The sequence below is a fragment of the Rhipicephalus sanguineus genome, chromosome 9 (assembly GCF_013339695.2).
Source record: "Rhipicephalus sanguineus isolate Rsan-2018 chromosome 9, BIME_Rsan_1.4, whole genome shotgun sequence".
NCBI classification, from domain to species: domain Eukaryota; kingdom Metazoa; phylum Arthropoda; class Arachnida; order Ixodida; family Ixodidae; genus Rhipicephalus; species Rhipicephalus sanguineus.
Genome location: NC_051184.2, coordinates 20,721,854 through 20,749,776, shown reverse-complemented (window position 1 = coordinate 20,749,776; position 27,923 = coordinate 20,721,854). Strand labels below are relative to the sequence as shown.

Here is a 27,923-nt window from a genome sequence, read left to right as displayed (position 1 = left end):
TACAAATCACTCTTGTGGGCTCAACAAGAGCATTGAGCTTCGCCTGCGCCATAAAAATGCTTCAACGAGAATCATTCCAACATACTACACGCCCAAAGGCGGCACTCCCATGGCCGTTCAACTTTTTATGGCCGTCGCACCGCAATCGGCATCGCCAATCGCCGACAAGTCGAAAGCGCCTGAGCTCCGCAAAAAATTGCCGAAAAAAACGTATCGCGGGGGTTCCAGGCTAGCTCTGGGTGCCCGAATAAACGTAGGAAGGTCCGGTAAATTCGTTTCTCCCCATCAGCAACGTAAGTGAGGCCCGTCACGGCTCGTGACAGTCTTTTTTTCTCTCCCCTCTCTCAATGGCCGGGCGGCGGCCATGAGTCAACTTTCTCTTTTGTTCAGCATGGCGTCCTTCACCTCCTCTCATCTGTCCATCCTTCCCTCCTCTCATCCCTCCATCCTCGCTCCTCTTTCAGGCGGCGCTCCTTCGCTCGTTCTTTCAATTTTTTTTTCTCGTAAAATGCGCGCTTAATTTTTTTTTTTTCTATTTCTGCGTGGTGTTTGCATATTCCCGATCGTGCAGCTGAGAAACCAGAGCTTCCATGAAGCGAAAGCTGTTATTAATCATAATTATTAATAATAAATTATTATTATTATTATTATTATTATTATTATTATTATTATTATTATTATTATTATTATTGTTGTTGTTGTTGTTGTTGTTGTTGTTGTTGTGCTGTTGTTGTTGCTGCAGAACATGGATTCATTTTTGAAAACTGCTCACTTTGAGGAAGCATGCATATATTCTGGTATACAGTTTTAATTAATTGAACACTACTTTTTCCACTGTAAAGTGCTCATTTGTTGGTGTCGTCTTTTTATAGAAAGTTTTCTTTTTATATAATACATTTTGTAGTAGGTGTATTTCAAAAATAAAAGGAGGTTTATTTCTTGTAACTCGTCCACATCCATGCTTTCAGAAAAAAAAAAACTGTGGAACACCAGTTGTTTAATTGTCCATTTCGTTATGACGAAATCGTTTGGATCATAATGAATTACATATCATGTCTACTCAATCGTTTGTGCTCTTCGAAAACTAGTTAACAGTGTTCCGTAAAGCATTAGCCCATGCCAAACAGGGATATTCAATTCAATTTATTCAGACAAACATTGCCTAGGTTGGAGGGACTAAAGGCAGATTATCTCTGTCTGGGTCCCTCCACCTATACGTTTGCTCATATGTAGTGGAACATAAAAATGCAGTGATTTCATTTTTTAGGAACATAAAAGCAAAATTCAAAGAGTAGAAAGAAGATCGGGAGCACGCACTTTAAAATATAACAGTACAATCAACAACAATCACCCATAGCAAGATAAAAAATTTAAAAATGTAAAAAAAAACTGAAACCAGGAACATATTAGGTCAAAAGACTGAGTACAATACTGAATGTAAAATGCACATATAAAGAAATGAGTGACTTCTGCACAATAACACAAAATTACAAAAATACTGAAAAAAAAAATATTTCTAACTGATAACATATTAGTGCACAGTACAAGAGAGTAAGTAAATCTCAACATTTTTCTTTAAACTGTATTTAGTACTACCTTGTTCTAAAAGTTGATGGATATAGCTATAGTTATGGAATATATTAGGTATTTCATATGACAAGGTTTGGTTTTCGTAAGTTGTTAGTTTAAATTTGTCATAATGTTAGTCTAAATTTGTCAAAACGTAGATGATAGGGAGCATTGTTTTGGGGGTAGCAATGTGCCATGTAACTGCTTACGTTGTTTCCAATTTCCTTGCCGCAACTAAAGCGTTGGTCCATGCCATACAGGGTTATAGCAGCTACCACTTGAAGTGCGTGCATCCTGCCCCTTTGGCAAGACATTCCTTGTGGTCTTAAAGCTCTGAACACAACCTGTGCTGCGTGAAACAATTGTGTGGACACTACACTGGTGCAATGAATAGGAGAGTCGAGTAGTCCCTGGACCAGTTAAGTCAATTTAGGCGATTCTATATGATTGTAATTGTTTCAAGGACATGTAAAAAGTTTATCTAGACAAAGGGTGCCACGTATTCTGGACAGCCTAAAATGCCATCACAGAAAGTCATAACCGGTATATTTGCTGTGGTGTTACCACTGTAGCAGCATCGATTGTCGACCATATTTGCGTCTGCTGCAGGACGAGCTCCTCTGGCAATAATACGCCATTACCCATCATGCACCAGCTCACTCCCGTCCCATGGCTGCCAATTTCCTGCTTTAACCAAGCTAGTTAATTGTTTGTCATTCTTTACAGCACTTCCATGATCTTGGCACCCATATTGTTACTCTAACAGAACACCTGTTATCTGCTGTACACGTTACAAGGGCTCCTCAACTTCATTTCTTACTCTTAGTCTCAGCTGATACTGGCTACCCGTGTTAGCTCTGTCTCCAGGGTAGCCCTCAACCAACTGTACCTGTTTAGCAGAACACCAGTGTGTAAACATGAACAGCTTTCATTTTTCTTTTCCGAAGTAGCCTAGCACAAGGCTATCCAAATTGGGTTAACAAAGGGGTAGCCTTATTACATGGCTACTTCAGGAGGAGGAGTTAGAGCAAAAATGGAGAGATGCTTAAGTTCACATAGTGGTGCTTCACAGAACATGTATACCCAGCGGCCCACACTTCAAGAAGCTAGAGGTAGCCTATAAAGGGCTACCCCTGAGGGTAGCCCTAGGGGCCAGTTGTTTCTGCACTTACTGAAGTGATATATGATCTTTCACTATCAGCCAAACAATTTCATCATAATGAAATGGACGATTGAAAACTGTTGCCATAGATTTTTTTTTGCTACCCTGGAGGTATCCCTGTACTTTGGATATCAAAAACGGTTGTTTTTGTAAGCTTTTCATGACACTTTCGCTCGTATTTCAACCATTAAGATTTGCGTGGAAGATTTTGTATATTTACAATCTCTGAAAGCTTGTATGCAAATTCAAAGCAAAACTGACCTTGCATTCCAAATGAGCCAGTGACATTACTCGTCTACAACATTTCAGCACCAGGACTTGCAGAATAAAGATATTAAAACTTTTATGAACCTATGGCTTATCGTACTTCTTAAAACTGGGCCAACGAATGCTGGCACTTGGAGATGGAAAGTTTAAGTTAAACTTCTCTCTTTCATCTTGGCAGGAGAGTGCGCCACCCTCGGCTGGTTGCTCAGGGTGAAACTGTCGTCACCACATTCACCGCCATGGCTCAGTTAGAGTTGGACCCGCTGTTTCTTAAGGCCTTGCGACTGTTGCACTCGAAGGCGAAAGACTCGGCCGAACAGCTGCGACAACTCATCGAAGACACGCTCGTCCAACGCCAGGGTGCCAGTGGAGCCTCGACGGGGAGGGACACCAAGACGCTACTAACCACAATCAAACTGGTCAGCACTGTCTTTCTCTAATTCACTTGCTAATTAGTTATGGTCAGTGCGGAGCACTCTTTGCCAAGATATCCACCAAAATCTCCTCGACAATTCGTAAAACACTAAACCCAACAGTTCACATAGTAAAAAAATATTAAAAACTACATCTACGGAGGCGCTGGTTGCCATCTGTCTTGTCTGCACAGCTACACAGTAATGGGACGAATGGTACCTGAACATCCTGTTGGAATTATACGCCATCAGGGCCACTATCTTGTAGTCTTTTTATGCACCACTCAAGGCCTCCTGATCCCATCGATAATGTAGGTGGACTGTCACCCTGACCAAGAGCCAAGTACAAAGAAGCAAGAGGCGTTATCATAGAAAAATGCATCGCTCCAAAATACCAGCCCTGGTGCACAACGTAAAACATGTGCCTTCTTTCCTGGCATTGCTGGTTTGGCACACCTGCTTGGTCGAAGAAAGTGTTCTCTGCAATACGTGTCGACAAGAGAAATATCACGTCTAAGTTTCATGCACTCACAAATATGTGCTGATAAGCATTACCCAAACTTTAGGGTTACCATATGTGCTAAAGAAAGTCTTTTCTATTGAATCATCAAACACAAAAATAACAGATGCACTGGGGACAGTGCGCATACTGTGTGTGTTTTTTAAAAGCTTCTGCACTGAGTGAAAAACTATGATGTACATGCAAATATTCTTTCTCTTCTTTTTTCTTCATTTTTTTGCTCTTATGCCATCACCTGGAGCGGAGCTGCTTGAATGGCTCTGTTAACGTGGTTATCCTCTCTGCCTTTCATGTACAGCACCCTCATTTAAAGAGGCCCCGCAACACTTTTCCAAGTAACCATCACATGGCTTTATTAAAGATGTTTATTGCCTCACGAATCAACCACCGCAAAGATTTTTAGAATCCATCAAGTACGAGTGGAGTTAAAGAGATGTGTCACACGCTGCAATTGCCTTCTCTCTTCTTTCGTCCAGACGAGCACGCTGGAAGCTAAGCTGGGAGAGATGGCACGGTAGAAAGAAGTTACGTCACGCGCGTGTCATGACCTTGAATACTTTCTTTTAATTTTTTCTTCGAATGCGAGGCTTACTTTCAGTGTGATCGCAAGTGTGCGCACGGGCACGTGGCAGCCTCCCACGGCGGTCACGGTAACTATGAGCTCATGATGCTCAAATCAGCCAGTGGTGTGAATTTAGGTACATGATGCAGTGATTTGGGTATATGGCATCATTTGTCGAGGGAAGAGGGAACGATTTATAGCTGATATTGAGAAATAATTGTAAATTCCAGGCCATGCGCTGTGCTGTAATGTTTGGCTCGCGTGTTTTCAGGAGCTTCGACTACCGATTGGGAGCATGTTCTGACCATGTTGAAAACGTGTTGCAGGGTCCCTTTAGTAGATTACAAAGGCATGAAGAACTGGCACACAGAAGAGGAAGAGCAGGATAGGGAATCCAAGCTGGTCTCATACATACAAGCACAACATGCCTGGCAGAGAGATTTGAGATTGTAAACGGAGTCAGATTTCTTGTTTCATTGTGCTGTTCCAACACATCGCTGGTCTTCTCTCGTTTTCTCTCTATTCTTCTTCTGTATGTACCAGCAGCGTCTTTCTTTTTTTACTTTTGCTTTGTTTTTGCATGTGTATGTGTGCATGCTTGTATTCCGAGTGACGCTTTTTTTCTTCCCTCTGGTCGCAGGAAAGCGATGGCAGAGCTCACCTGCTTGGGCGGCGGCAGTCGCCCAAGCAAGAGACTGGAGCTGGCAACAATGGAGGTCCACCTGCCCTGTCAGCCATTCGAAGCCTATCCACTGACGAGCCAAGGCGGAAAGACCCACCGCCTCTAGAGTGCAAGCCACCTCCTCTTCCCATCTCGGCCATTAAGCCAGACACCCCATCGCCCGTCTTAGAGGCAAGCAGTTTGGTGAACTTATACGCCATGGCATTTTGAAGGTGGCATTATAAGCTGTGGCTGTATTATTTAGGAGCCATTATGGTCAGTCATCTGGCTTGCACTTAGAAATTTGTTGCTTTCGCGGCAAGGGTCCTTTTCTTGGGTCCCTTTCTTGCAAAAATGCTGTGCTCAGTTCATATGCACATGAGCAGTGTGAGAAAGGACACCCAAATCTGCATTCAGTAGCATTATTTTTAATTACATCTAATTACCTTCAATTACCTTGTTAGTCAACACTAGGTGATAGTTGATAGTTATTCACCATTTGCCACCGCTAGTGTTACGCGATGCGTGCAAATACAGATGCGATAGGCTTCACTCAGCAGTCTTCAAACTCACACACTTCTTTTTCATTTTGCGCACAGACTTACAAGAAATAACGAACCCTAATCACAGAGGCAATGTTTTTGTGTGCTGTAGTTGCCAAAAGACCGTAATGACCACCATGCCTTGGTCACTTTTAGGTGTTGTCCAAGTCCATTGTTCAGTGGACAGTACCCTCTAGATAAAATAATACAGATCTTTGAGGCTATTGTTCTGCTTTCTGCATGATTTTATTGTGTAGTGCATGTTGTGTGTGTGTGAGGGGGGGGGGGGGTATGTAGTGTCGCCACTTATGTCAGGGAATGGAAACTGTACGAACAGTGACAGCCGCAATGTATGCCAGAGGGCGCATTACGACAATCGCCAACACGCGGCGGTCTGTTTAACCTCCTCAGTTGCCGTACTGTCACTCCGATTCCGTATTCCTGAAGTCTGTATTGAACGTGTGTTTGTTATGTCATGGTATGCCTCTGCTCAAGACGCGAGTGCCGGCGTCCTTACATCACACACACGACACACAATACACAACAGATCCAATTGAACACATTCCCCAACCAGACTGATTTTTAATCAAATGTTTATGTTCTGCGTGTGAACACATTTGAACCAACAAATCGGAAAGCCATTGTCGTTTTGTACAGGTGAGCGGTTTGTTAGAAGCCAAACGTGCCCGCACAGAGTCGCCACAGCTAGCCTCATCCCAATCCGCCTCTCCTGCTAGTCGTCTTGCCTCATCCTCGTCCCCCGACTCGAGTAGTGACGGAGAAGACTTCACCGTAGACATGGGCCAAGTGTGTGTGATGTGCAAGTGAGCATCGAACGCTTTTTATCCATTTTATACAAGCCATCTCTGGTCATATTGCATTGTTTCGGGTATCTTCATAGTATCATCTGGAAACACTGCCCTTCGATTCATGCATCAGGTGCAACACTATATAAAAGCTAGCAAGACTTCTTGCAGTAAATGCGTTCACACCGAGAAATAATTAAATAATTTTACCAACCATAATGTGATTTTTTTTTTTCGTTTTTAAACTGAGAAATGAGTGAAGATGCTTTGCCCCTTAGAAATTAATGAACCCCATTATTTATACGGTTGTCGGTAGGTTGCCCTGGATCGCTTAGCGTCTCTTTTTTCTTCGTATAATGACCTCCCAATCAGTTGTGGATGTGTGCAGCTGGAGCCAATTGCAGAGACCACGTTTACAACGACGAAATCCAAGCGCGAGACGCGTGAGCTTACACATTTTGTTGACTGAACTTCTTGCATAGCTTCCACAGCGTTGCACCTGATGTACGAAACAGAGAATACAAAGGACAAAATACAGCATGAAGAGTGCATCCGCTAGTGTGTTTGTTCCATTGCGTGTCTTTATCCGAACACTTACACCCATTGTATTCTTTCTTCACCCGTCTTCTAGTCATCACCGGAAGTGGTAAGCACTGTGTCCTCGCTTCCATAACATTCGATCATGTTGTACGATTGCTAACCTCGCAAGGAGACAGCACATTTCATGCTGTCTATATTCACAGCTCCTCTTCTGTTTTTGGCTTTGTCAATTCCCAGCCACATATCAGCAAGGGCGAATGGAAAAACTATCACGTGCATAGATTTAGATTCAGATTGATAAACCATGCTTGCAAAATTAGTTTGGAACTCTCCTTTACGGCCCGTCCTCGGTCTATATTGCTTCTCTGTTAAACCCAACAAATCAATCAGTTGGCCAATTAGTCAATCAATAAATCAGTGTACACATGTATTCAAAGAAGAGAAGCGTAAATTGTGGTCACTGCTGTGATACAGGGAGCAGCAATGACATGCGACAGTCTGTACGGCAACCTCCTTGCCATTCTTATCAATCCACCACTCACGGCTGGCTGAACCTGTTGACAGCGTGAGTGGACTAATTACTTTGACCACTGATGCAGAGCAAAAAGAACAAAAAGGGGTTAGAGCATCAGCAAGGGAATTAAATCAATCAAAGTTTATTTCACCATTGCTACAGAATGTCAGCCCTGGACTACTGAGCTAGGCCGACTGAGGCCTAGCCTCAGTTCTGTTGAGGCCTAAGGAACCTTAGGCCTATTGAGGCCCAAGGTTCCTTTGCTCGGTAGGCCTAATGTTCCTTTAGGTTCCTTGGGCCTCTTAAGGCCTGAGGAACCTATAGCAACCCCTTGAGAAAAAAGAACTGAAATGCATTGCTATGCTGCATTTCACTTCAAAGCTGTGGTCCATTTACCTTTCGCAGCCAACAAGATGTAACTGCCAAGAATCAGCTGATCGAATGCCAGGAGTGCCACTGCCTCTATCACCAGGTGAGTCCAGCTCAAGGCACACTGAGTGATCAAAGTCATTGAGGAGCCGACCTTGTGTTGATTTTGGAGGGCAATCTTGTTGTTCCTTTCTAAAAATACAGGAGTGCCATAGACCGCCAGCCACCGACTACGATGTCAACGACCCTCGCCTCGTTTGGTACTGCGCCCGGTGTACGAAAAACATGAAGAAAATGGTGAGTTGAACCCATTGGTGATCCCCCCGCCCCCCCCCCCCCGCCCCCCAAAAAAAAAGAAATGGTTCATCAGCAGGTCCGCCTACGGTGTGCAGAAGGTCCTGCGATGGCTAGAGAAACTTGAAGAACCATTGCTAACTTATTTGGGAAACACCATTGAAATGGTTCGTGTAGTGGATAAAAGTTGCCATCAAAGGGGCCCTGCAACACTTTTTCAGCATGGTCAAAAACGCTGCTGATCGTTAGTCGAGGCTCCCGAGAACACATGAGCCAAACATCATAGCGCCGCACGCGGCCTGGTACTTACAAATGAATTCTCAAAGTCAGCTAAAAATCGCTCCCTTTTCTCTCTACAAATGATGCCATATACCCAAAGCCACCGCCATTCTCTGATTTGAGCATCGTAAGCTGCATAGTTACCGTGGCCGCCGCGGGATGGCGCCACATGCCTGCGCATGTGTGCTATAACATTGGAAGTAAGCCACGCATTAAAAAAAAAAAAAGAAAGGAAATTGCTCAAGGTCATAACGTGTGCTGATGAAGGGTCACATCTTCTTGCCCCTTGTCATCCCCCCTCCCCCCTGCGTAGCTTTCAGCACGCTCGCTGGTACGAGAGGAGAGAGAAGGCACTTGAAGCGTGCGATAAATCCCTGTAACTCCGCTCGTACTTGATGGATTCTAAAAATTTTTGTGGCATGTGATTCGTGAAGCATCATGCGCTAATAGTGAGGCTATTCCATTATAACTCAGAAAAGCGTTGCTGGGCCCCTTTAAGCATTTTGACAACACACGCAGTCCACGTTAAACGGGTTGACGGCAACACACCAAGGTGAATTCTAATGCTTACATGGAAACACAAAGCGCCAAAATGACCAGTTACAGTATAACAACGTAACATCAGTCATACTGTGTTGTTATAGATGGATCTCTGAGGTGTGTTTTAGTGATCAGTAAATTACCATTTTCATCCATAACATTAAGGTTCAAGTTCTGTGCTCACTACGACAATGTTTTCATTCCACCAGTGAAAAAAGAAGACTTTAATAAGGGGAAAATTAGACTGAAAACACACATCTTTCCAAACAAATTTTTTCAGTGCAGGAAATTTTGTCGTTTTACTCGGCAGACCAAATAGCACTCCACTTCCTCACATTTGAATATGACAATTTCTGTATTCCTGATCGCTCTGGTTACTTACTCTTCAAGATATCCTTCATGAAGCTGTCTGTGTGATATGGCTTAATCTTTCAGCTGTTTGATGGAAAGTGCAGCAAACCATAAAACAGATCTCCTGGTTTTCACTTTTCTTTTCTTTTGTTTAAGGAGTCTTTTATTGTGCATGTGTTTCCTTCAGACCATCAAGCCTCCCAAGCCACCATCAAAGGTGCCCTTCGGTGTTCCACGAGAGCTGACGCCACCGAGCAAACCAGACACACCTCCACCACTGACGTCTCAGCCATTCAAGCGCTCCGAGCTGAAGGTGAGCCATCACCAACACATGTCTGTAACCAAAGGCCGGCGAATAAAGGGTTGTTGCACAAACGTTCATAGAAGGCCAAGCTTGCGAAAACCGGATGAGTTGGAAAAACCGCTCACCTGTGGCACTTGGGAGAGGTAATAGTAATTGTCGGTGTTTTATGCCCCGAAACCATGATATGATGATGAATGAGAGACACCATAGCGGAGGTCTCCAGAAATTTCGACCACCTGGGGTTCTTAAACGTGCACCTAAATGCACACGGACCTCTAGCATTTCGCCTCCATCAAAATGCATCCGCCGCGGCCAGGATCTGATCCTGTGACCATTGCATCAGTAGTCAAGCACCATAACCGCTAGACCACCGCAGCGGGTACATCTGGGATTGAATGCAGGGAAGTACGGTGCTTGCAGACGTTAAGCAAGGCAGAAAGGAGAGCTTCTGCTTTGGCAATGAGGTTCACTTCCTGGTTGCATGGTAAAAAAAAAACAGTTTGCTTTCTCTTAACTTATCCAGTAATTGACTTCTTTAACCCGCTGTGGTGGTTCACTGGTTATGGTGCTCGACTGCTGACCCAGAGGTCATGGGATCAAATCCTGGCCGCAGCGCCACATTTCGGTGGAGGCGAAATGCTAGAGGCCCGCGTGCTTAGATTTAGGTCAACGTTAAAGAACTCCAGGTGGTCGAAATTTCCAGAGCCCCCCACTATGGCGTCCCCCATGATCATATCGTGGTTTTGAGACGTAAAACCCCAACAGTGATGAATGAATGAGTTATTCAAAAATTTATTTCGATAAAACCCTCCCCAGACAGCACCTAACAACTTCCAGTTTGTAACCACAATTTGCATTAGGGCCTGGAGAGGAGCTTTTGGAAAATATGAGCGAAGCCGAACCACGACTATTGGCTTTGTATCGGTAGTAAGCTTGGTGCCAAAAAATCAACCACGCAGGAACACAAAGGAACACATAGGAACACATAGACAGTACGGGCACATAGAGGAGAGTGCCTGTCCTCTTTATGTGTTCCTGCGTGTTCATTTTTTTGGTTCCAAGTTTACTATTGATACAAGGCATGCACCAACAAGCCCATCAGCGAGTACTACTAGAATGTTGGCTTGTGTCAGCTGTCTTGCTGTTATCCTGTTGCTGCATCTGTTTATCAGAATGTTGAATGCCCAACTAAATTTTCCAACTTTGCAATCTCACATCACCTTCTTCGTTTTCACCATTCTTCGGCATCCAGGTTCCTGCGCTGTCTTCCTCCGCCGGTCCGAACAAGCCCATCGGACTGGCCGGCCTTGCCGCAAACTTGAGCAAGCCAAAGCCACTGAAGCCGATTGGTTCCACCGCACAGCCGCAGAAGCCACTCCCCTCCACCGCATTCCAGAATCTCTCAAGCCTAGCCGCGGCCGCCACCGCCATAAAGTCTGGCTCTTCCTCCACCGCCGGATCCTCCAGAGGAAACAATGGAGGAAACGGCAGTTCCTCGTCGTCGAGCTCCTCCGGCCCATCGCCGCCGACACTCGTCCCCGTGAGCACCGCGGGCGGCAATGGGAAGTCGGCATCCTCATCTCTACTTATGTCTGCGGACAAGCGGCTGCAAATAATGAAGAAAAAAGCCGCAGCAAAGATGCAGGAAAAGCGACGAGTGACATCGAAGTAGCACGATTTCTTTCTGTTCTCTTGTCCTTTTTGTTTTCTTGGCGGCTGGCTCCGGAGTTTGGTTGCGTGGGACACCGTTTCGAGTCTGTCAATCCCTGGTACTGTGTTGATCGTTGAGTGCCACATGTCTGAATCTACCGGCCGAAGGGAACGTCACAGACTTCACATCGCTAGTTTTTCGACTTGAAGGATTATGTAAAGATTTGTCTTGTCTTTGTTTGTTTGATGTCTAGCCAAGTTGCAACCACCTTGGCAATGGACCATGACAGCGAGGCAAGGTGTCTGCTGTGGACTGTAGGTGCTGTGCCGATTAGTGCGCATCCTGTTATACGGAGCGTCATGGAACATCCTTGTTGACATAAGAAGCAAGCTTAATCTAGTAGGAATGTCAAGCTGCATTTACATAACGATGCTTGCTTCTTGGAGGTGTCCGGGAATTGTGCACCCTATTGTGCTTTGTGTTTATACGAGATACCTGGAAGATGCCTGCTGACTGGATGTATGGATACGTGAAAGAGAGCTGACTGGATATATTGCATGTCATTTTGTTGTTGGAGAAACAGATTTTTATTGAATCCTGACTGCATTAGATCTGTCGCCATGCAAGTGTGGCAAGTTGCACGACTTTTGTGCGCTTTCTATTGTGAAGGGTCGCCACACCGGTCGGTCTGGCACGATGCATGTTCAAAGTCCATGACTGGACGTTCTTTCGTGATTCTGAAGCACAGAGTCCTTGGAGTGTGCTGTCACTGAAGTAGATCTAGAATTTTGGATTAACAGTGTGATTGCATCGCTCGGTGAAATGTGACATGGTCGAGAGAGTTCAGTAGTGGTTCATCTGGTAAGGAGGGCACCTAGCCAAACAGCTAAGTTTCCGAGTTTTAAATGCCACAGGACCTTGTTTTAGCTATTCTAGATCTATTGGCTCTGTCAATCTCGAAAGGCTACTTCAAGGTTGTTAGTTCAGTCTTGTCTCAGAAATGCGTAACAAGAAGGGATGCTTGCTAACAATGGGTGAAGTAGCGAAACATAAGCAGTGCACGCGATTGAAGCGTCATTGCCGTGTAAGCCGGTGAACTAAGTAACTAAGTGATCTCCAATCGCCAGCAGGGTGCATTAACACAATTCTACCAGATCTTTCCCTATATGTGGTAATTGATAGCCGGAGAGCACATGATGCAGTAATGACACATCACTAATGCAGTGCTCGGTCCAGCGTTACAGGTATCGTGGAGTGAAGTTTCAAGTTTTCAGGGGCGCAGTCGCAGATCTACAGTCTAGTCAGCCCTCTCTAGCAACGAAGAGTAACTGACCAATCTCTGCACATACATCAAGTTTCAGAAAGGTCCCAGGTAGTTGATCCCCAAAAAAACTTCTGTTTTTGTAATTCTGATATGGAGTCGCTACCGGGATTGTTTGATTGAGGAAACGTAAAACATGCGAGAAATGACCGGTGAATAAAAGAAGCAGTGATGCTTTTTACATTTTGATGGAACTGTTATAGGCTTGACGTATCCTTAGTATTCCGGCACTTACAGAAAGCTTATTTTGAACACAAAACCGGATATTAGCCTTCCATTCAATTTATACGAGGCACCGGGTCAGCAACATTTTCCCGTAATGTAGAAAGAACAATGCGGTCACGTTAGATTGGACAACGAAGTTTTTCCGAGAACAGTTAATGGCCCTGTACCTTTCCATGGCGTTTAGCTACCTTGCCGTTTGCTTGCGTTTTCGATACTGACACCCACTGACACCACTGGCATGTCTAATGGCTTTGGACATGCCTTTAAAAGGCATCTTATTACTTGCAAAGCTTACAGAGCTTGGTTGTTAGTCTCCAACATCCACTTTGAGACGACTACGCACACATGCTTGTCTTGCATGCAAGCGCACAATATCATTTTTACACATGATCCATTTAGCAAATGTTTGATTTGGAAAAGGAAGACATTGCCTCAGTAGGAACGGAATATAGCGCAGTATGTATACAACTTATACGAGGTCTGAATACGCAGAAGACGGCATCATACATTTCGAAACCGCTCAAAAATATTTTTTGTTGCCCCGCAAAGCATGTACCATTATGGATGGATGAGAGCCGCCCAGAGTGCATCTTTCATTTGCCCGTTCAGCACTTGGCACTACATTCGCATGGCCTCGTGCTTAGTTTAGGCACCGCAGCACCTCTGGCCACCATCACGACTCGGTTATTACTCATTAGAAGTGGTCTACTTTACAGTTTGCTGTTCGCGTCCCATTTGTTCATATGGTACAGTGCTCGCTGAATTAAATTCAGTAATCTAAGTACACCGAGCTTGGGAAATTTAGGGGCCCATCATTGCCTGGATCCCGAACATTCTACTCAGGACTAGCTCAAGGTGTGAGGTATGGGAGTGATCGAAGGATCAGTGCTTTTTAGCCGTCTTCATTAATACTACATACAGGGTGCAGAAGCATGTATGACCCTTACACTTCCAAGGAAAAATTCCCCACAGTTATTCGGAGTTTTCCTTCATTGAGAACTATCTGATATAAGAAGTCGCGTCGGAGCTTCTTTTTTCTCATAAGTAATGCTGCGGGTACAAAAAATTAAATGCTACTGTGGTACTCTTCTTTTAAAATGGATAAACCAGTATGCCTAGCGGTACAAAAAAGCATGGAACTCGAGCATCCATGTTACGTTTCATACGTCTGTGACTAGGCAAAAAAAAAAAAAGTGAAATGGTACAAGAAGTGGTCATTCTTGTGGAGACTGTTTGTCACGGGAATGATTTTGTCATCTCGAACATTATCGCCTGCCTGCTGTGATCGAAACGGTGTGCAGAATGTCGTCAAGTGACATCGAGGTACTGTGCGCACCGTCTTTCATGTGACGCCCCCTCAGCAGGACTTGGAAGACACGTGAATCACGTGACATGACGCTAGCCTGCTTGAATCACCCAGTGACTCCCGCCAGAACGAGAACTCTACACGGACTTTGCGAAGTGTCTCGAGACATCTTGCGAAGCGATGTGAAATGTGATAGCACTTGTTGCAAACCATTTTGGCATGTTTGCTGTCCAGTGCATTAATCTTGATGATGGTGCACTGCTAGCAGAGAGCTTCAGCCGGTCCACAGTGTTACTCATTATGAAATTCGACTACGCTGGTAACACCAATAGGGAATGTATAGAGTTACTGTATATGGCTCCTTTATGGTAGCATATACAGTAACTCTTGGAAAGCAGTGCCGGTAGCAGCACCTTGTGGTGTTATGTTCAACCACGATGCTTGTCTTTGCGTATGAGTTCTTGATGAAGGGAACTAAGAAAAAGGACAGTCACAATGTGAACATCAATGACTGTGCCATTGCCAAGGTATTTGCAGCGGGAGGTAAATAGATTGCAAGTCTGCTACTGCTGTAACAGCGCAGTTGAACTCAGCTTCACAAAAGAGCACTGCCCACACAGTTGCCCGTGTCATTGCATCCAGTGAAGTGACCTTTAAATGGTAACAAGTACGTGAACAGAATAAAAACCTGATGTCAAGAATGGACGAAGTTGGTGGTTGGACGACAGGTGTCACATGCACTTCAGTGCAAGCTGTGTGGCGTAGAGTTTCCTACGAAAGTTACTAGAGGGCGCTACAAGTTCGGTGTGGAAGACTGTTCAGCCAGTGCGAGATCGATGGGCAGCTACGTGGACTTGTGTCAACTTGGGTCTCTTTGGCTTAAAACAACTTTAAGTCTTCTCAAATTGATCATTTTCAGCAAGACGTGTTATAAATATAACAATTTGCAATGATCCCAACTGTGCTAATTACCCTCGTGCATTCAGAAAATTATAACTGCTTCAAAACCTTCACAGGTGAAACATAACTCTGCCTTAAAAATGTCAAAAGCAAAGAAAAGGTTAGACAAGTCTGTTTACTACCAGTCATTCCCATGCTAGGTAAATGGTCACACCACAAGAGCTCCTATAGTAGACTTTTAAGGACATTCTACGTTGTACACATAAGCCATGTCAGTAGCCCTGGTCACTGAAACCGCTGGTAAGCAACGAAGGGGTCTTTTTTCTTTTTGATGAACTTGTGTTATTGCAACATTTAGTGGCTGTATCGAAACAGCAACGCCAAAGTGTTCACGAGTGCACTGTTTGTGCTGTTTGTGTTGCAGAAAAATGAGCGAACTTGCAGCAGGCCAGGCAGGGGCTGCTGTTGTTGGTCTACATTGCGCTGTCCTACAAATTAGTGTCGTAAACCAGCTTTTTATCTTTTCTTCCTTCAAGTGCTTCGTCGGTTTCAGGGCATTCGTTTCATGCAGTTGCTAGAGCAGTTTAGGAAATGCATAAATTATAATGACAACTGCTTCCAGGTTGTTTGAATAACAGGTCGTTGAGATTTGTCAATATTTCAGAAAAAGCTCTTCTTTAGTTTTTTTTTCTCCCTTTATCAAGGTGGAGGAACCAAAATTGTGATAAGACTGTTTTGCACGAGGTTTGCTTCCTCCAGAAAGATCTAGAGAGGAGGGTCATTGTAGCAGTGCGGAAAAAAAAAAGACAATTGTGCAAAATGAGGATGCCGAGTGTACAAGCAAATCAGATTAAAGACGTCAGAGCAATGATTTTGCCTAGTGCCGTTTCTGTACAACACGGTTAGAGGCATGATGAATGTCTCACTTAGCTCGCATGAACCTGTGTGTTTTTTAACAAATCTAGACCATCAGCTTCAGTTAGAATTCTGTCATCCATCAAGCACCAGCTATTACATTTCCTCCTTGACACCACTGTCATTTTATGCTAATTAACCCACTTTGGCATGCACACTTTCACAAATCAAATCGCTCTGCGGAAGCCCACAACATGGAGTATCATTCCCCAGAAGGGAAAGATTTTCACCAAACCAACTGCATTGCAAAGTTAGCCGAAACACTAGGCTTGTGCGAATATTCGAGCACTTCGAATATTCGAACGAATATTACAGTATTCGAATTCGCTTCGACACGAATTTAAGTTCTAGGAAATTTCGAAGTATTCGAAATTAACGAATTAACATATATAAACCGCATGTAACCCCCTGTAAACGTGACTTCACTGCAGTGCAGGGGTGCTATACCGTGAATACACCTATCCAGGAGAAATCCGCACTGCGGCGAAACCAGACTTTAAGGTTAAATGAACGTACAGTAAAACCTCGTTAATTCTTTAGTGCTTGTCGGTGGGCTAGTTGGTTTGGAAGCATTGTGATGAAACAGCGCTAAGAGACGAGGACGGAAGGGCACACACAAAGCGCTCGTGTGTGTACCCTTCCGTCCTCGTCTCTTAGCGCTGTTTCATCACCATGCTCGTTAATTCAAAGTCACTGGGACTGTGAAAAACCTTCTAATTAAACGGGTTTTTGGATTAACCAAACAAAAAAACAGGATGCAAGGAACTTTGAATTAAAGTAATCAGAGGTAGTCGTTTGCTGTGCCTGCTAGCTTGCGGCTCCAAGGGTTATGTTTTCCAACAATACCCAGTTTCAGTTTTGCCGCTAAACCGGGGAAACGGCGGGCCTTGCTACTGCCAGCGCAAGAAAAAAAAAAAGAAAAAAAGAAAACGGTCTCGCGGTCAACTGAAATGCGCGCCTGCGGAAAAGAAGACATGCTTCACTGCAACACAGTGGTGGCACGCAGGCAGCATGTCACCTGCTCCTCGCAGCGTCACGATAAGAGCATTCGCCCATTCTCTCTGGTAAAATAGAAGATTTAATAATGACCAGTGTGACGGAATTGGCGATGTGTTCTGGGTGGAAAAGATGATTGTTGAAGTTTTCGAACTGAATTTTCGAAGTAGGCGTTGCAGGCAAGTACTCCGCCGGCAGTGCAAGTGCACAAAATGCCGCAACAACCGCCAATCGGAGGTTCGCATACGTCGCGAATTCCGTCAGACCGTCATTTATTAATTTCTCTATTTTCCCAGAAAGAATGGGTAAATTATGACACGCTGACGTTGCGAGAAGCGTGCGTCATGCTACCCACGTGTCACCGCTGCCTTGCAGTGAAGCACACCTCTTCCGCAGGCGCACATTTTAGCTGAGCAAAAGACCGCTTTTTTTTTTTTTTTTTCTTGCGTAGGCAGCGGCAAGGCTGGGGTGCTCAACTTGTCACTCGTTAGTATTGCCTTATGGCTCCTAAGCGCCATCGTTTCTGCAGATTTGCTGCTAAATCGGGATCGAGAATTTGCACATGGCACCTAAAGTTTTCGAATTAACCGGGCTGGTACTGACCGCCGCTTCAAATTGTCCACTAAAATTTACATTGCAAAATACGGGACCGTAGAAATCCATCGAATTATGCGGGATTTCGAAATAACCGAGTTCGAGTAATGAGTTTTTACTGTATTACCCTCACATCAATTAATCGTTTAAGTTTAAAAGCTTGTTATACCAGCTTATATGCTCTAAATATAGTAAATTTTAAAACGTAACGTATTTTACAGGTTATCACTTGCATTCTAGTGAAAGTCAAATCCTGCTACTATTCAAAGTTGCTTCCACTTCCTTTGAACCAAAAAGAATGGCATTTGCACATGACTTGTTTTCAATTTTTTTAAAAATGCGCAGGTTAGTTGGGTTATGACAAATATGCTCATTTTTCTTTAACATTTTTCTTTGCAATATGTGATATATACTATTCGATTTCGCTTTGAAATTATTCAACCCCCCCAAGTCACTATTCGCTTCGGACTTAAAATTTACTATTCGCACAAGCCTATGAAACACACATGACCCCACCTAACTGAAGCTTCACACTACATTCAGGCAAACAAATCACACTGTCACACAGTCTTGTTGCAAAGGTACGGGGCCCTTCGGCTAGCCTCTGGGTTGCCACGTCATGCTATCAGCTACACACCGTGTACGAGAGTCGATACACTTTGCTCAGCTTCAGTGCTTCCACATGTGGGCGAGGGCACGCGTCGCATTCATGATACGGTTGCTGCCACCACTTCTGCCAAAAGAACACCGCTCTAACTAAACCTTTGTGAAAGGAAAAACAGTGAACTTCAAGGTACGCTCCAAATCACGTCTCCTTGAAAGGCTGTGGCGTCTAGGCTCACTTCACTAAGGTACGAAAGCAAGTGTTGAAGAGTACAGTAGTGAGCACGAAGAAGGGTTTTATTAACAAACATTTAAACATGACCACTGATGCATCTTCCTTTAACACAGTCGCAGATGAACAGTTCTTGCATGGTACATCAGTACCTCACTGCCACAGGCATGGCCATGCGGTGTCTTCTGCAAAGTCCACGATGCACCATGTTGAAAGTCCAAGCCAAAAGCCTGGCAACTCGGTTTTTTTTTTCTCTCAGATTGAGTCGCCAAAGTGCACCGGCTTCACCAAGAGCTTCACCATGAGCACAAGCTCCATGAGCACAAGAGCGACCATGAGCACCATGAGCACAAGAGCGACCATGAGCACCATGAGCACAGGAGCACCTTGTGCTCCTGCAGTCTCTGTCACTACGCAGATCCAGCACTGTCTGGACCTGTACACTCTTGTCACCTGATCTCTCGACAACGAACGAGTTCGGGTTTAGGAGCTTCGGTATCCGGCACCTCGACTACGTTGCCGTCTTCGTCGAAGCAGACCGGAGTCTCCTTTGCACTTTCTTCCGCGACCTGTTTCTTCCTAAGAAGCTGCAAGGTGTACAGTAGGTCCTCCGTACGGAGCTCTTCATCCGCAGGATTGAGGTGGACTGCAGAGCAGAAACTTCGCAGTGCCTGGGGAAGACCAAAAGTTATTGCTCTCCTAGTAAATAGGGTAGATTTAGACCAAACAACAGTCTGCTTGTATAGTCTATAACTTCATATGAATCATTAACTTAATGTTCACAGTTGGCACAGAATGCTATAAAAGCTATGCAAGTGGCACAATCGCAAAAGCTTTGCTTGCTTTACAGAGCAGTAGTTTTTGATATGCGACACTTCCTACAAAAACACTGACTCATACATTACACAACTATGACTTACAGAAACAAGGTAATGTTACATCACATGTTATTTGTGCACACGTGCTGCCAGTATGCTATATAATGTGTTATGGCTGCAACTACAAGCAGTGTGCCGTTGGTAGTTCGCGGAGAAATGATGCTCAATGCACACTGTGGTAAAACAGTTCGGTGATGCCTTCCACATAACACTGATTACTTCATATTTTTCCATATGAAAATTTACGACATAGTGCCACATTGACATATATGATGCATACTTACATGTACGCCTTTCTTTCATATCAAGCGCACTGCGTTTCAGTGGCTATTGTAATAGCGAGAGGGGAAAGAAAAGAACCGAACCCACAACCTTTGCGAGTCAGTTTCCTCCGGTAGGCAAGCTTGTTACTACAGTTCAGTTTTAAAAAATCTATACAAATAACATGCCCCATTGCTTTCCTTGGCTTCTTATAGCCCTGAGAGGGGTCCCTCTAGCCTTCACAGAACTAATTAATACGTATAAAACTATGACCTATGTGCACTCACATAAGTTGGAAGTGTCACTCAATGGTATACGCTCACTTGTGTATCTTTAAGGCGATACACAACACACACTAACGTTAACCCTTTAAGGCGCTTTGTACACAACTTGTTTTTGCTAGTTGCGTCTACTAGGGGCTAAAAAAGAGCAAGATACATTGAGATTTGGATGAATCGAACCTCCTGCGTAATAAATATGCTTTAATTTAACTTCATTTTGCAGTGCATTGTTGCACATTATCACTATGACGAAGGCACGGCCATGTTCGACGAGTTGTTCTGTGCCGCTTTCCACGAGCCACGTCAAAAGTAGCATTTTTATTTACTCAAAATGAATATAATCAAAAACCAAATTGCAGAGTGTTTCTAGCCTGAGATTTGATGCTATTTATGCAAAAACAGAACATGAATGGCTTCAGGATAACTATATATTTAATTAAAATTTAATTAAGATTCATTACTATAAAGTACACAGATCCAACGTATTATGAGATTATTTTTGTTGAAATAGAGTATCGAGTGCCTTGAAATAATGTTGTGTAAATTTGACGCATTTATAGACAGTTATTCATAGATGACACCTGAAAGCGTCAAAGGGGCCCTGCGACAAAAAATAAAGCGTGTCGTTTTCATCGCTTCTTCTGGAACTGTGGAATGCACCGATATCGTTGCGCAAGTGGTAATGCCAAAAACAAAGCTGTTATAATTTTATTTCAACGGAGAAAACACTTCGGTTTCAGACTCGAGCGACACACAATGGCTACTTTTGTGATCAGAAGTGACGACATTGGCCGAATGTTTTGATTGGTTTGACGCGACAAGGCGCATGTAATATTCATATCGCCCCAGCTAGGCCACATTACTGTTCGCCAAAAATTATAAAATCACTCCTTATACTCCCTTTGATGCAGATGAAAAAAAAACTGCAAAACGACGCTAGGTGCGCTGCACAACGGTTACCTCGAGGCGACAGTTCCGGTATATCTCTATAAGAGGCGCATGGTGATTGGAACCTACCATTGTCGTGAGTGGGAGAGTGAAATGTGAAAGGGAACGTTTTTTCCCCTCGTCTGCTGGGGTTCTGAAGTTTTAAGACTAATAACTTCCGTTCCCATGCATGAATTCTGATCATTCATTTTGCATTCATCTCAGTATTCAGCACTACACACACTCCAGCGCTGCAGAATGCAGGCAAAAAAACGTTGCAGGGCCCCTTTAAAGGCTATTGTTCCAAAGAGGAAGGCGCTGCAAGTAAGAAAACCAATCTTGCCATTTGGATCTCGCCCAACTGTAGCTGTGCACGTCCAAGGGTTTGGTGTGCAACCCACCACGAGGGATCGAGCTTGACGACTTGCTCTGCCTCCTGAACGGCCGCAAAGTCTTCTCGCAGCAGCATCAGCACCTAAAGAGCAAACACTGCCTCGTTGACTTTTTTTTATTGTTTGTGTGTTTTTTTTTTAACGACTGGCAACATAATGTTTAACTCCACAATGTGTACAAAATATGTTCAGTATGTCTACTAATGTGAATCGCTCCTATTTACAGTCGATTATCTTTGCACAACTGAAAGTCACGTGAAACATTTTCTTTCGCACACTTATTTAATGGCTTCAAATGGGATGCAAATAATCCAAGCAAGGTGCAGTGTGTCAGGATCGTTTAGCTGCTACACTGTTAAAAATAACTCGGAGGGTAAGCTGTACATCACACCGCATTGCCTTTCTTGTGTCTGCAATATTTTCCATTCTATTCCAACTTTTCTGCATGCACGAAAATCTGTGGCTGGCACACAGCAAATAGGTTGACGCAAACTACAACAAATTCACAAAAGCTCCGTGCAATTTTGATGTGCGAAAACAAGCTCGTTGCCTTGAACATACCTGAAATAATGGACAGCTTTAAAAGTGGGTGCGCCGACCTTTACCGTATGCAACCAACACACATGCATCAAATGGTTGCCGCTAATGTGCACACGTCAAATGCAAGACACTCTTGGGTAGGTGTGCATGTTACTTTTAGAAATTAGCATATGTACCTATGAATCCCAATGCCTGGCTATCGAATTATAAAACTATCTGATGATTACAGAAAGACACCGTTACACATGGTTTTGAGAAAGCTGCTGAAAAGTACAAAAGTAAGAAACATTTATATTCCCAAGTGTGTCACTCTCACCTGCGCCCTCATTTCATGGATTTCTACATCCCCAGGTGTGAGCTGCAGTGCTTCGTCAAATTTCTTCAAAGCTTCCCAGCACCTGAAATGGCCACAATCACGCAAAGATATTATAACGTTGGTTTCAAGTCAAATCCCCAAACTTCCAGCTTAGCGCCACTGCCATAATCCGCAAAAACTACGCGGCCGGATACCCAATTTCGTGACTAACATCTCGAAATACGAAACAGTAAAGCTTTGGTTGAAGTCCTGATTGACGAATTATCACTCATTTTCTGGTGTAACGCAACCGCTATTACGTGCTGTTGATTTTGTACGGAGTACTCGGTCAATATACAGATACGTGCACTGCTTTCAACATTATTACAGCAAACCAAGAAGCTAAACTATCAGCCTGCCGCACCGCGCGTAGCTGCACATTTCATTTCGCGCACTTGACCGGCAGAGAGGTCAGACGTAACCTGCCCGTAAACGAAGATCATTTGTCGAATGATGGCTCGCGCGAAGCAGTGAACAATTCTGTCACGCGCAGGTGATCGATGAGATAAAGTGAACGTAGTTTGTGGTTCTCGCTTATGCATTGTGTGCGCTCATTCTTGCCGCTCCGTTGGTCAGCGACCTGATATCTTTGCAGGGATACGTTGCCGGGCTAGTTGGTTGGTATTCACGCAACACGACAGGGATGACATGTGCGAGTTCTGCACGCTACCTTTGTTTGCTGTCTACTTGGCCTTGTTATCGGTCCGCTGCCTCTGTATAACGTGCGTGATCGCAAAATAAGGCTTTTAGTTGAAAGTTAGTGCTGTGTTTGTGTCTTCTCTCACAGTTCCTGTCCTGTTGCGCTGCTACGTGAAACCACCCGATATCGCCGAGAACTCGCGACGCACCTGTCGAGTTCTGCCAGCGTCGTCCCTTCTTGCCGTAGGCGACGACTCTTCTGAGCGCAGTCTTCCAACAGCAGGTTCCTGCGACGCTTGTAGCCGCTCAACCAGTCTACGCCTTCGGGAGGGTCGGCGTTTTCGTCCGCGCAGTTCTCTGCAAAGGCGGTCGCCAGGCCCGTGGCAACTTTGCCACTCGCCTTACGCTTCCACCCGAAGGCTGTTGCCTTCATGACTGCGCGTGACAGCTTAAATCACGAAGAAAAACTTCGTCGAATTAAGACGTTCTTTGGCCAAACTTGTTGCGATCACCACCGAGACGCGAAGCTCAGCGACGCGACATATTGAACTGGCAGCGATGGCGATGCCACCTTTGTTTACAATGCGAAACCGAAAACAGAAACTACCCGCCGTGATGGTGCCGTTGCGTTCCTGCGTACCAGCAGCAGTAGCCGCGTTTCGATGGGTGCGAAGGGTGAGTTTCAAAATTTGGGTATACAGTAGTGGTCATAGAAGCTAGGGCCATACAATTAGTAAGGCATTTTATTTAAAGGTAGACGCAGGCTGCATTGGAGCTCGAAATTAGTTTCAAATTGCGTTGTGTTTTTTTTTATTTTCGTCTTTTCATTTTTCTACATGTGTACTTTTTGGCAAAATCTGCTATCTGCAGGGCATTGTGATTTTTCACAAAGGTGGCTACTAATACTTTACAGAAGTGGAACTAAAACTGTGAGCTTACATCAAAAACTAGATTTGTTACGTTTTTTTACGTTTGTAGACGTATGAAAATTGCCACTTACTTTTTTTTTTACTAAAAGAACATAAATGCACCTAGGCTACTTATTCTAGTTCCAGTATTGTATATGACACCAATTAACACATGTGAGAAATTTTCCTTGCTTATACCTGATAGTTCCAGAGAAAAAGGTACAAAAACTTCAAAAATGTTGTTTTTGAGCAAAACACAGAAATTACATAGGGGTAAACGTGTATTTCCTGTCAACGTGTCAAAGAAAAAGGACCAGAAATTATTTCTGAAACCGCGAGTGCCCAAATGTTATATATTTTCTGAATGATATTCTCTATAAGGCGATTGCAAATTCCCAAAATTGCGCCTTAATCCCACCTTAATCCGGAGGCACCACTGCGGTATGCTTAACAAATATGTCGGAGAAACCCTCGAATCTTTTATTTCTTTCCAGATAAAAATGTTAAAGCACTTAACGTATGCGCAATTGTGAAAAGGCTGGTCTAGTACGCTGCACAAGCTGAATGAAACTCAAGCCGTTCAGCTTGTGGAACCTCGTTGACACAATCTTCACTAGGATCAGAAAATAAAACAAACCATCCAAACATCGCAGTATATATGCAAAGCTAGTTTCAGATTGCAGAAAATGGGCATACTCGGCGGTAAACTTGATAGCAATTGAACACTAGCGTGGCGTCGGCAGATGCTGCTCCGCATCACAACACATTACGTGGAACAGCATATCTTGAACCCACTCGAGCTGCAGCCAACAAACTTTGATTCAGTAACATTGAAATAACTTGTCAGTTTGTGCTGAACATTTCTTTTTCTTCGATGTCCACAGAAAAGTTCATCCGAGGTTTAAAAAAAAGTGAAGATGCCAAAATTTCCTCAGATCAACTGAGCTTTACGATGAAGCCCCAAAGAGTGCCAATCACCTTAATGCTTTGCTCGTGTGCCGTTCGAATATTATTTAAAAATACCAAAGTTACGGGTTTCAGAAATATCAGTAAAAGTCCACTTTTGCAGTTCGATTATCCAATTAAACGTGAAAATACGATCGCATTAAACATGTGACTCAATTACTCCGATAGGATGTTGTCGGGAAAAAGAAAAAGATGTATTATCCCAAAAAAACCTATTATGCAGAATCGTAAAACTGAAATTTAACCTTAGTTCATTTTGGATGAGAATTAAAATGATCACAACCACGAAATCTCAGGACTTAGGTGTAATTATTCACACATCCTGACCATGGCTGCTAACCCGCTACAACAGAACCTGCAATATTGTCTGATAAGTTGAAGTGTGCGAGCTGTCAGGTATTGGATGCTTTGTTATACTATTTCACACACACACACACACAGCTCTTAAGGTGAAAAATTCTTTTATTTATTTATTTTCTTAATAAAAATTTTCATTTCCAAAATACATAGTCATATTACAACACTTGCATCTTCCTCTGTTATTACTGTACAACATACCCGCAGTGATCACGCAGTCCAAAAGGGAAGAGAGCGTCACTTGTTTTTTTTTCTAACACGAAGAAATGGATGTCATCGTCTCTGCCGGTCACACAAGCAGCCGGAACGACTGAAAAGTGAGCAGTACAACGGTAAGTGCACTCCGCAAGTTGGTAGCCAGGCTTGATCCTTGCGAAGGGATAGCACTGCTGCTCTGTGCAGGGGAGGTCTGGATGTTTGCCTACAAGAAAGCATCTTGTGGTGTCGTCACTGTCTACGACACACTGCTGCGGCTTTAGCACCTGTGTGGGGGTGCACCGTGATTCTCTCTCATCCACAGGTTCTGTGAAGACTAGCTTGGCTTTCCCAATGGGTACTTGTACTTCCATACGTTTCCTTCAAGTCGGAAAAGCTAAAGAAACAAAAAAAACAGACAGGGAATATAGACGTTTTCATAATGATACCTCGAGGCTTATTTGAGGACGTGGGTAAAGGAAAAGGATATCAGGAAAGGAGAGTTTTATGTAAGTATTTCAACGAAAAGTACAACACACTTTATTCATCAATTATGCTACCAGCAACGCGTTTCGCTAGAGAAGCAGCTCGCCCCCAGCAATTTTTAGTTTATTAAAATCCCTCAATGTATATGGCTGCCATAACAAAGTTTGTCAAGAGATAAAATTTGGAATAACTTTTCCAATCGACCTCGAGAGCAACACTATAACACTTCACAAAGAATGAAAACATATACATTTCTTCCAGCACATATCTATCTCGAATTAAACACCTCTAATACTTTTTAACGGCATTTGATGACTGCAAGGCTCTGCCTTGCTATAGTTTGTTTTATAATTTATGCTATACATTTTTTTTCTTTGTATATCTATTTAGCGTTGTTGTTTTTTTTATGATGTAAAATGTCATTCTAGTCTGCATACCTTGATATCCTTTATAACTGCTTTTTTGTTAGGGATGCCAAATTAGCCGCAGTAGGTGTTTTTATAAACATATCTGGTATCCAATGAAAGGAAAATTAAGCTGTTATTATCATCATTATTGTTGTTGTTGTTGTTGTTGTTGTCGTCGTCCATCTTCTTCGTGTTGTTGAAGTTGTTGTTATTATTACGTCCTTTGACAATCCTTGACACCCATGAGGTAACATGCAATGCCTCAGGCCAGTCAGAGCCTTTCGTTGACATTAAAACAGTTCTGATACCACGTCCCATGATCACATCACAGCTTCGGCACACAAAATCCCTGAATTTAATTTCTCAATTTTTCAGCTCTTCTGCCCAACTTTCGAATACGCTCATACAACAAGTAGCATAGTATGTAAAATATTTTTTCCCTAAGTTCGCTTTCTTCCACATATCACACTGTGCTTTTGCTCTTCTACAGAGTTGTTATATAAGTTCTGTAAGTTGTTACAGCCGGGTGTTACACAGAATAAACACCAACATCTATAGTATTGACAAGTCAGCTAGCCATTGCATCGTGAGTAGAGCTGTGCGAATAGCAAAATTTTGGGTGCGAAGCGAATTCGAATAATTAAGATTGAGTGCGAATCGAATCGAATAATTTCGAATAATTTTCGAATATTTCTCAAACATTTTTCGAATAATTCGAAGTGAAATTACAGAAAAAGTTGCAGAGAATCCCTAAGTATGTTCTTGTGAGATAGCAACATGAAAGTGTTTCTTTTCGCTAGGTTGATGAAGCGCTGGTGGGGTCATATTTCATAGTTGTCTTTCTTATCAAGAATGAGGCAATGTAGAGGCCGAATTGTATTTATGTACATGATTTGGTGCAACCAAAGTGTTGCCGACAACACTTTACACGTGATAGGCAGAGATGCCATTTCCTCAGCCCCTCCTTCTCTTTCAACTTCTGTGGAAGCCCAGCTGATGTGGCGGACAAGGGTGTGCTCCCTTCAAGTCTGGAGTTCCAAATCTGCCTCGTAGACGTCGATATATAAGAACATCTGAAATTTTGGATGCTAAAAAGCTTCGGCGTCCGATTTTTCAGACTTCCGGCCCAAATTTCAGGTCCAAAACAGCATTAATTGAGCTCCCAACTCTGCCACATCTTTCATCTCCATATTGGAACCAGTGTTTTCTTGAGTTAAGACATTTGCGACCGTAGCGGAGCTTTAAAGGCAGCTTTGCCGCAATACGGGGGTGCGATGAGGTGAAGCATATTGAAAATCTAGGGTCCACTTCCAAACGGACGTTGACCGTCTCTTGGCTAAGTTCGACCGTAACGGACCTTGAAAGGCAGCTTTGCCGCAATACGGGGGTGTGAGAAGGTGAAGCATATTGAAAATCTAGGGACCATTTCCAATCAGACGTTGACTGTCTCTTGCCTAAGTTCGACCGTAACGGAGCTTGAAAGGCAGTTTTGCCGCAATACGGGGTGTGATGAGGTGAAGCATACTGAAAATCTCGGGACCTGTTTCCAACCGGACTTTGTCTCTTGGCTAAGTTCGACCGTAACGGAGCTTGAAAGGCAGCTTTGCCGCAATACGAGAGTGTAATGAGGTGAAGCATATTAAAAATCTGAAGGGGTCACTTTCAACCGAACGTTGACTGCATTTGTCTTTGGGAAGTTCGAATAGTTCGAATAGTAAAACTTCAGTGCGAATCGAATCGAATAGCAAACACTATTCGAAAAATATTCGAAATTTCGAATATTCGCACACCCCTAATCGTGAGTACTTGGTGTTCATGTCCAGATTGGCTACAGCAAAGCTTCAACTTGGGCTCGGTAAGACATTCTAATGTAGGTGTGCTGATCGAAATGCACG

At 43.6% G+C, this 27,923-nt stretch overlaps 3 protein-coding genes across 7 annotated transcripts in view; 1 reads left to right on the top strand and 2 right to left on the bottom strand.

The window, feature by feature from the left end:
• The first annotated feature begins 123 nt into the window (after positions 1-123).
• On the top strand, positions 124-11,945 carry LOC119404724 (integrator complex subunit 12). Its single transcript, XM_037671376.2, has 8 exons — positions 124-293; positions 3,177-3,417; positions 5,134-5,346; positions 6,354-6,520; positions 7,962-8,028; positions 8,130-8,222; positions 9,577-9,702; positions 10,946-11,945. Exons 2-8 carry the CDS (start codon positions 3,238-3,240, stop codon positions 11,363-11,365), a joined length of 1,266 nt encoding a protein of 421 aa, XP_037527304.1. The 5' UTR covers positions 124-293; positions 3,177-3,237; the 3' UTR covers positions 11,366-11,945.
• A 6,538-nt stretch (positions 11,946-18,483) lies between these two features.
• LOC119404723 (tetratricopeptide repeat protein 33) lies at positions 18,484-23,268 on the bottom strand. Of its 2 annotated transcripts, XR_007417493.1 has the most exons (5): positions 22,919-23,267; positions 22,032-22,113; positions 21,127-21,258; positions 18,806-19,107; positions 18,484-18,748 (listed from the first exon to the last, which is right to left on the bottom strand). XR_007417493.1 is itself a non-coding variant. In XM_049418992.1 (4 exons), the coding sequence occupies exons 1-4, from the start codon at positions 23,140-23,142 to the stop codon at positions 18,886-18,888; spliced, it is 660 nt and encodes a 219-aa protein (XP_049274949.1). In that variant the 5' UTR covers positions 23,143-23,268; the 3' UTR covers positions 18,484-18,885. The 2 variants fall into 2 exon arrangements, 1 of the variants encoding a protein (XP_049274949.1); XM_049418992.1 differs by having other exon boundaries at positions 18,484-19,107; positions 22,919-23,268.
• A 1,765-nt stretch (positions 23,269-25,033) lies between these two features.
• Positions 25,034-27,923, bottom strand: part of LOC119404722 (oxysterol-binding protein-related protein 11) — a 43,189-nt gene continuing 40,299 nt past the window's right edge. For all 4 annotated transcript variants that reach the window (XM_049418991.1, XM_037671374.2, XM_049418990.1 and 1 more), the window contains exon 21: positions 25,034-25,532. In XM_049418991.1, coding sequence (XP_049274948.1) covers positions 25,473-25,532 — 60 coding nt within the window. In that variant the 3' untranslated portion in view covers positions 25,034-25,472. The remainder of the gene's footprint in view (positions 25,533-27,923) is intronic.

Coding starts and splice junctions, on each gene's coding strand:
- LOC119404723 (XM_049418992.1), bottom strand. CDS start 23,142: ATGAAGGCAACAGCCTTCGGGTGGAAGCGTAAGGCGAGTGGCAAAGTT. Junction 22,114..22,918: donor ACGCTGGCAGAACTCGACAG/GTGCGTCGCGAG, acceptor TGGCCATTTCAG/GTGCTGGGAAGCTTTGAAGA. Junction 21,259..22,031: donor TCCATGAAATGAGGGCGCAG/GTGAGAGTGACA, acceptor TTTGCTCTTTAG/GTGCTGATGCTGCTGCGAGA.
- LOC119404724 (XM_037671376.2), top strand. CDS start 3,238: ATGGCTCAGTTAGAGTTGGACCCGCTGTTTCTTAAGGCCTTGCGACTG. Junction 8,029..8,129: donor GCCACTGCCTCTATCACCAG/GTGAGTCCAGCT, acceptor CTAAAAATACAG/GAGTGCCATAGACCGCCAGC. Junction 9,703..10,945: donor TCAAGCGCTCCGAGCTGAAG/GTGAGCCATCAC, acceptor TTCGGCATCCAG/GTTCCTGCGCTGTCTTCCTC.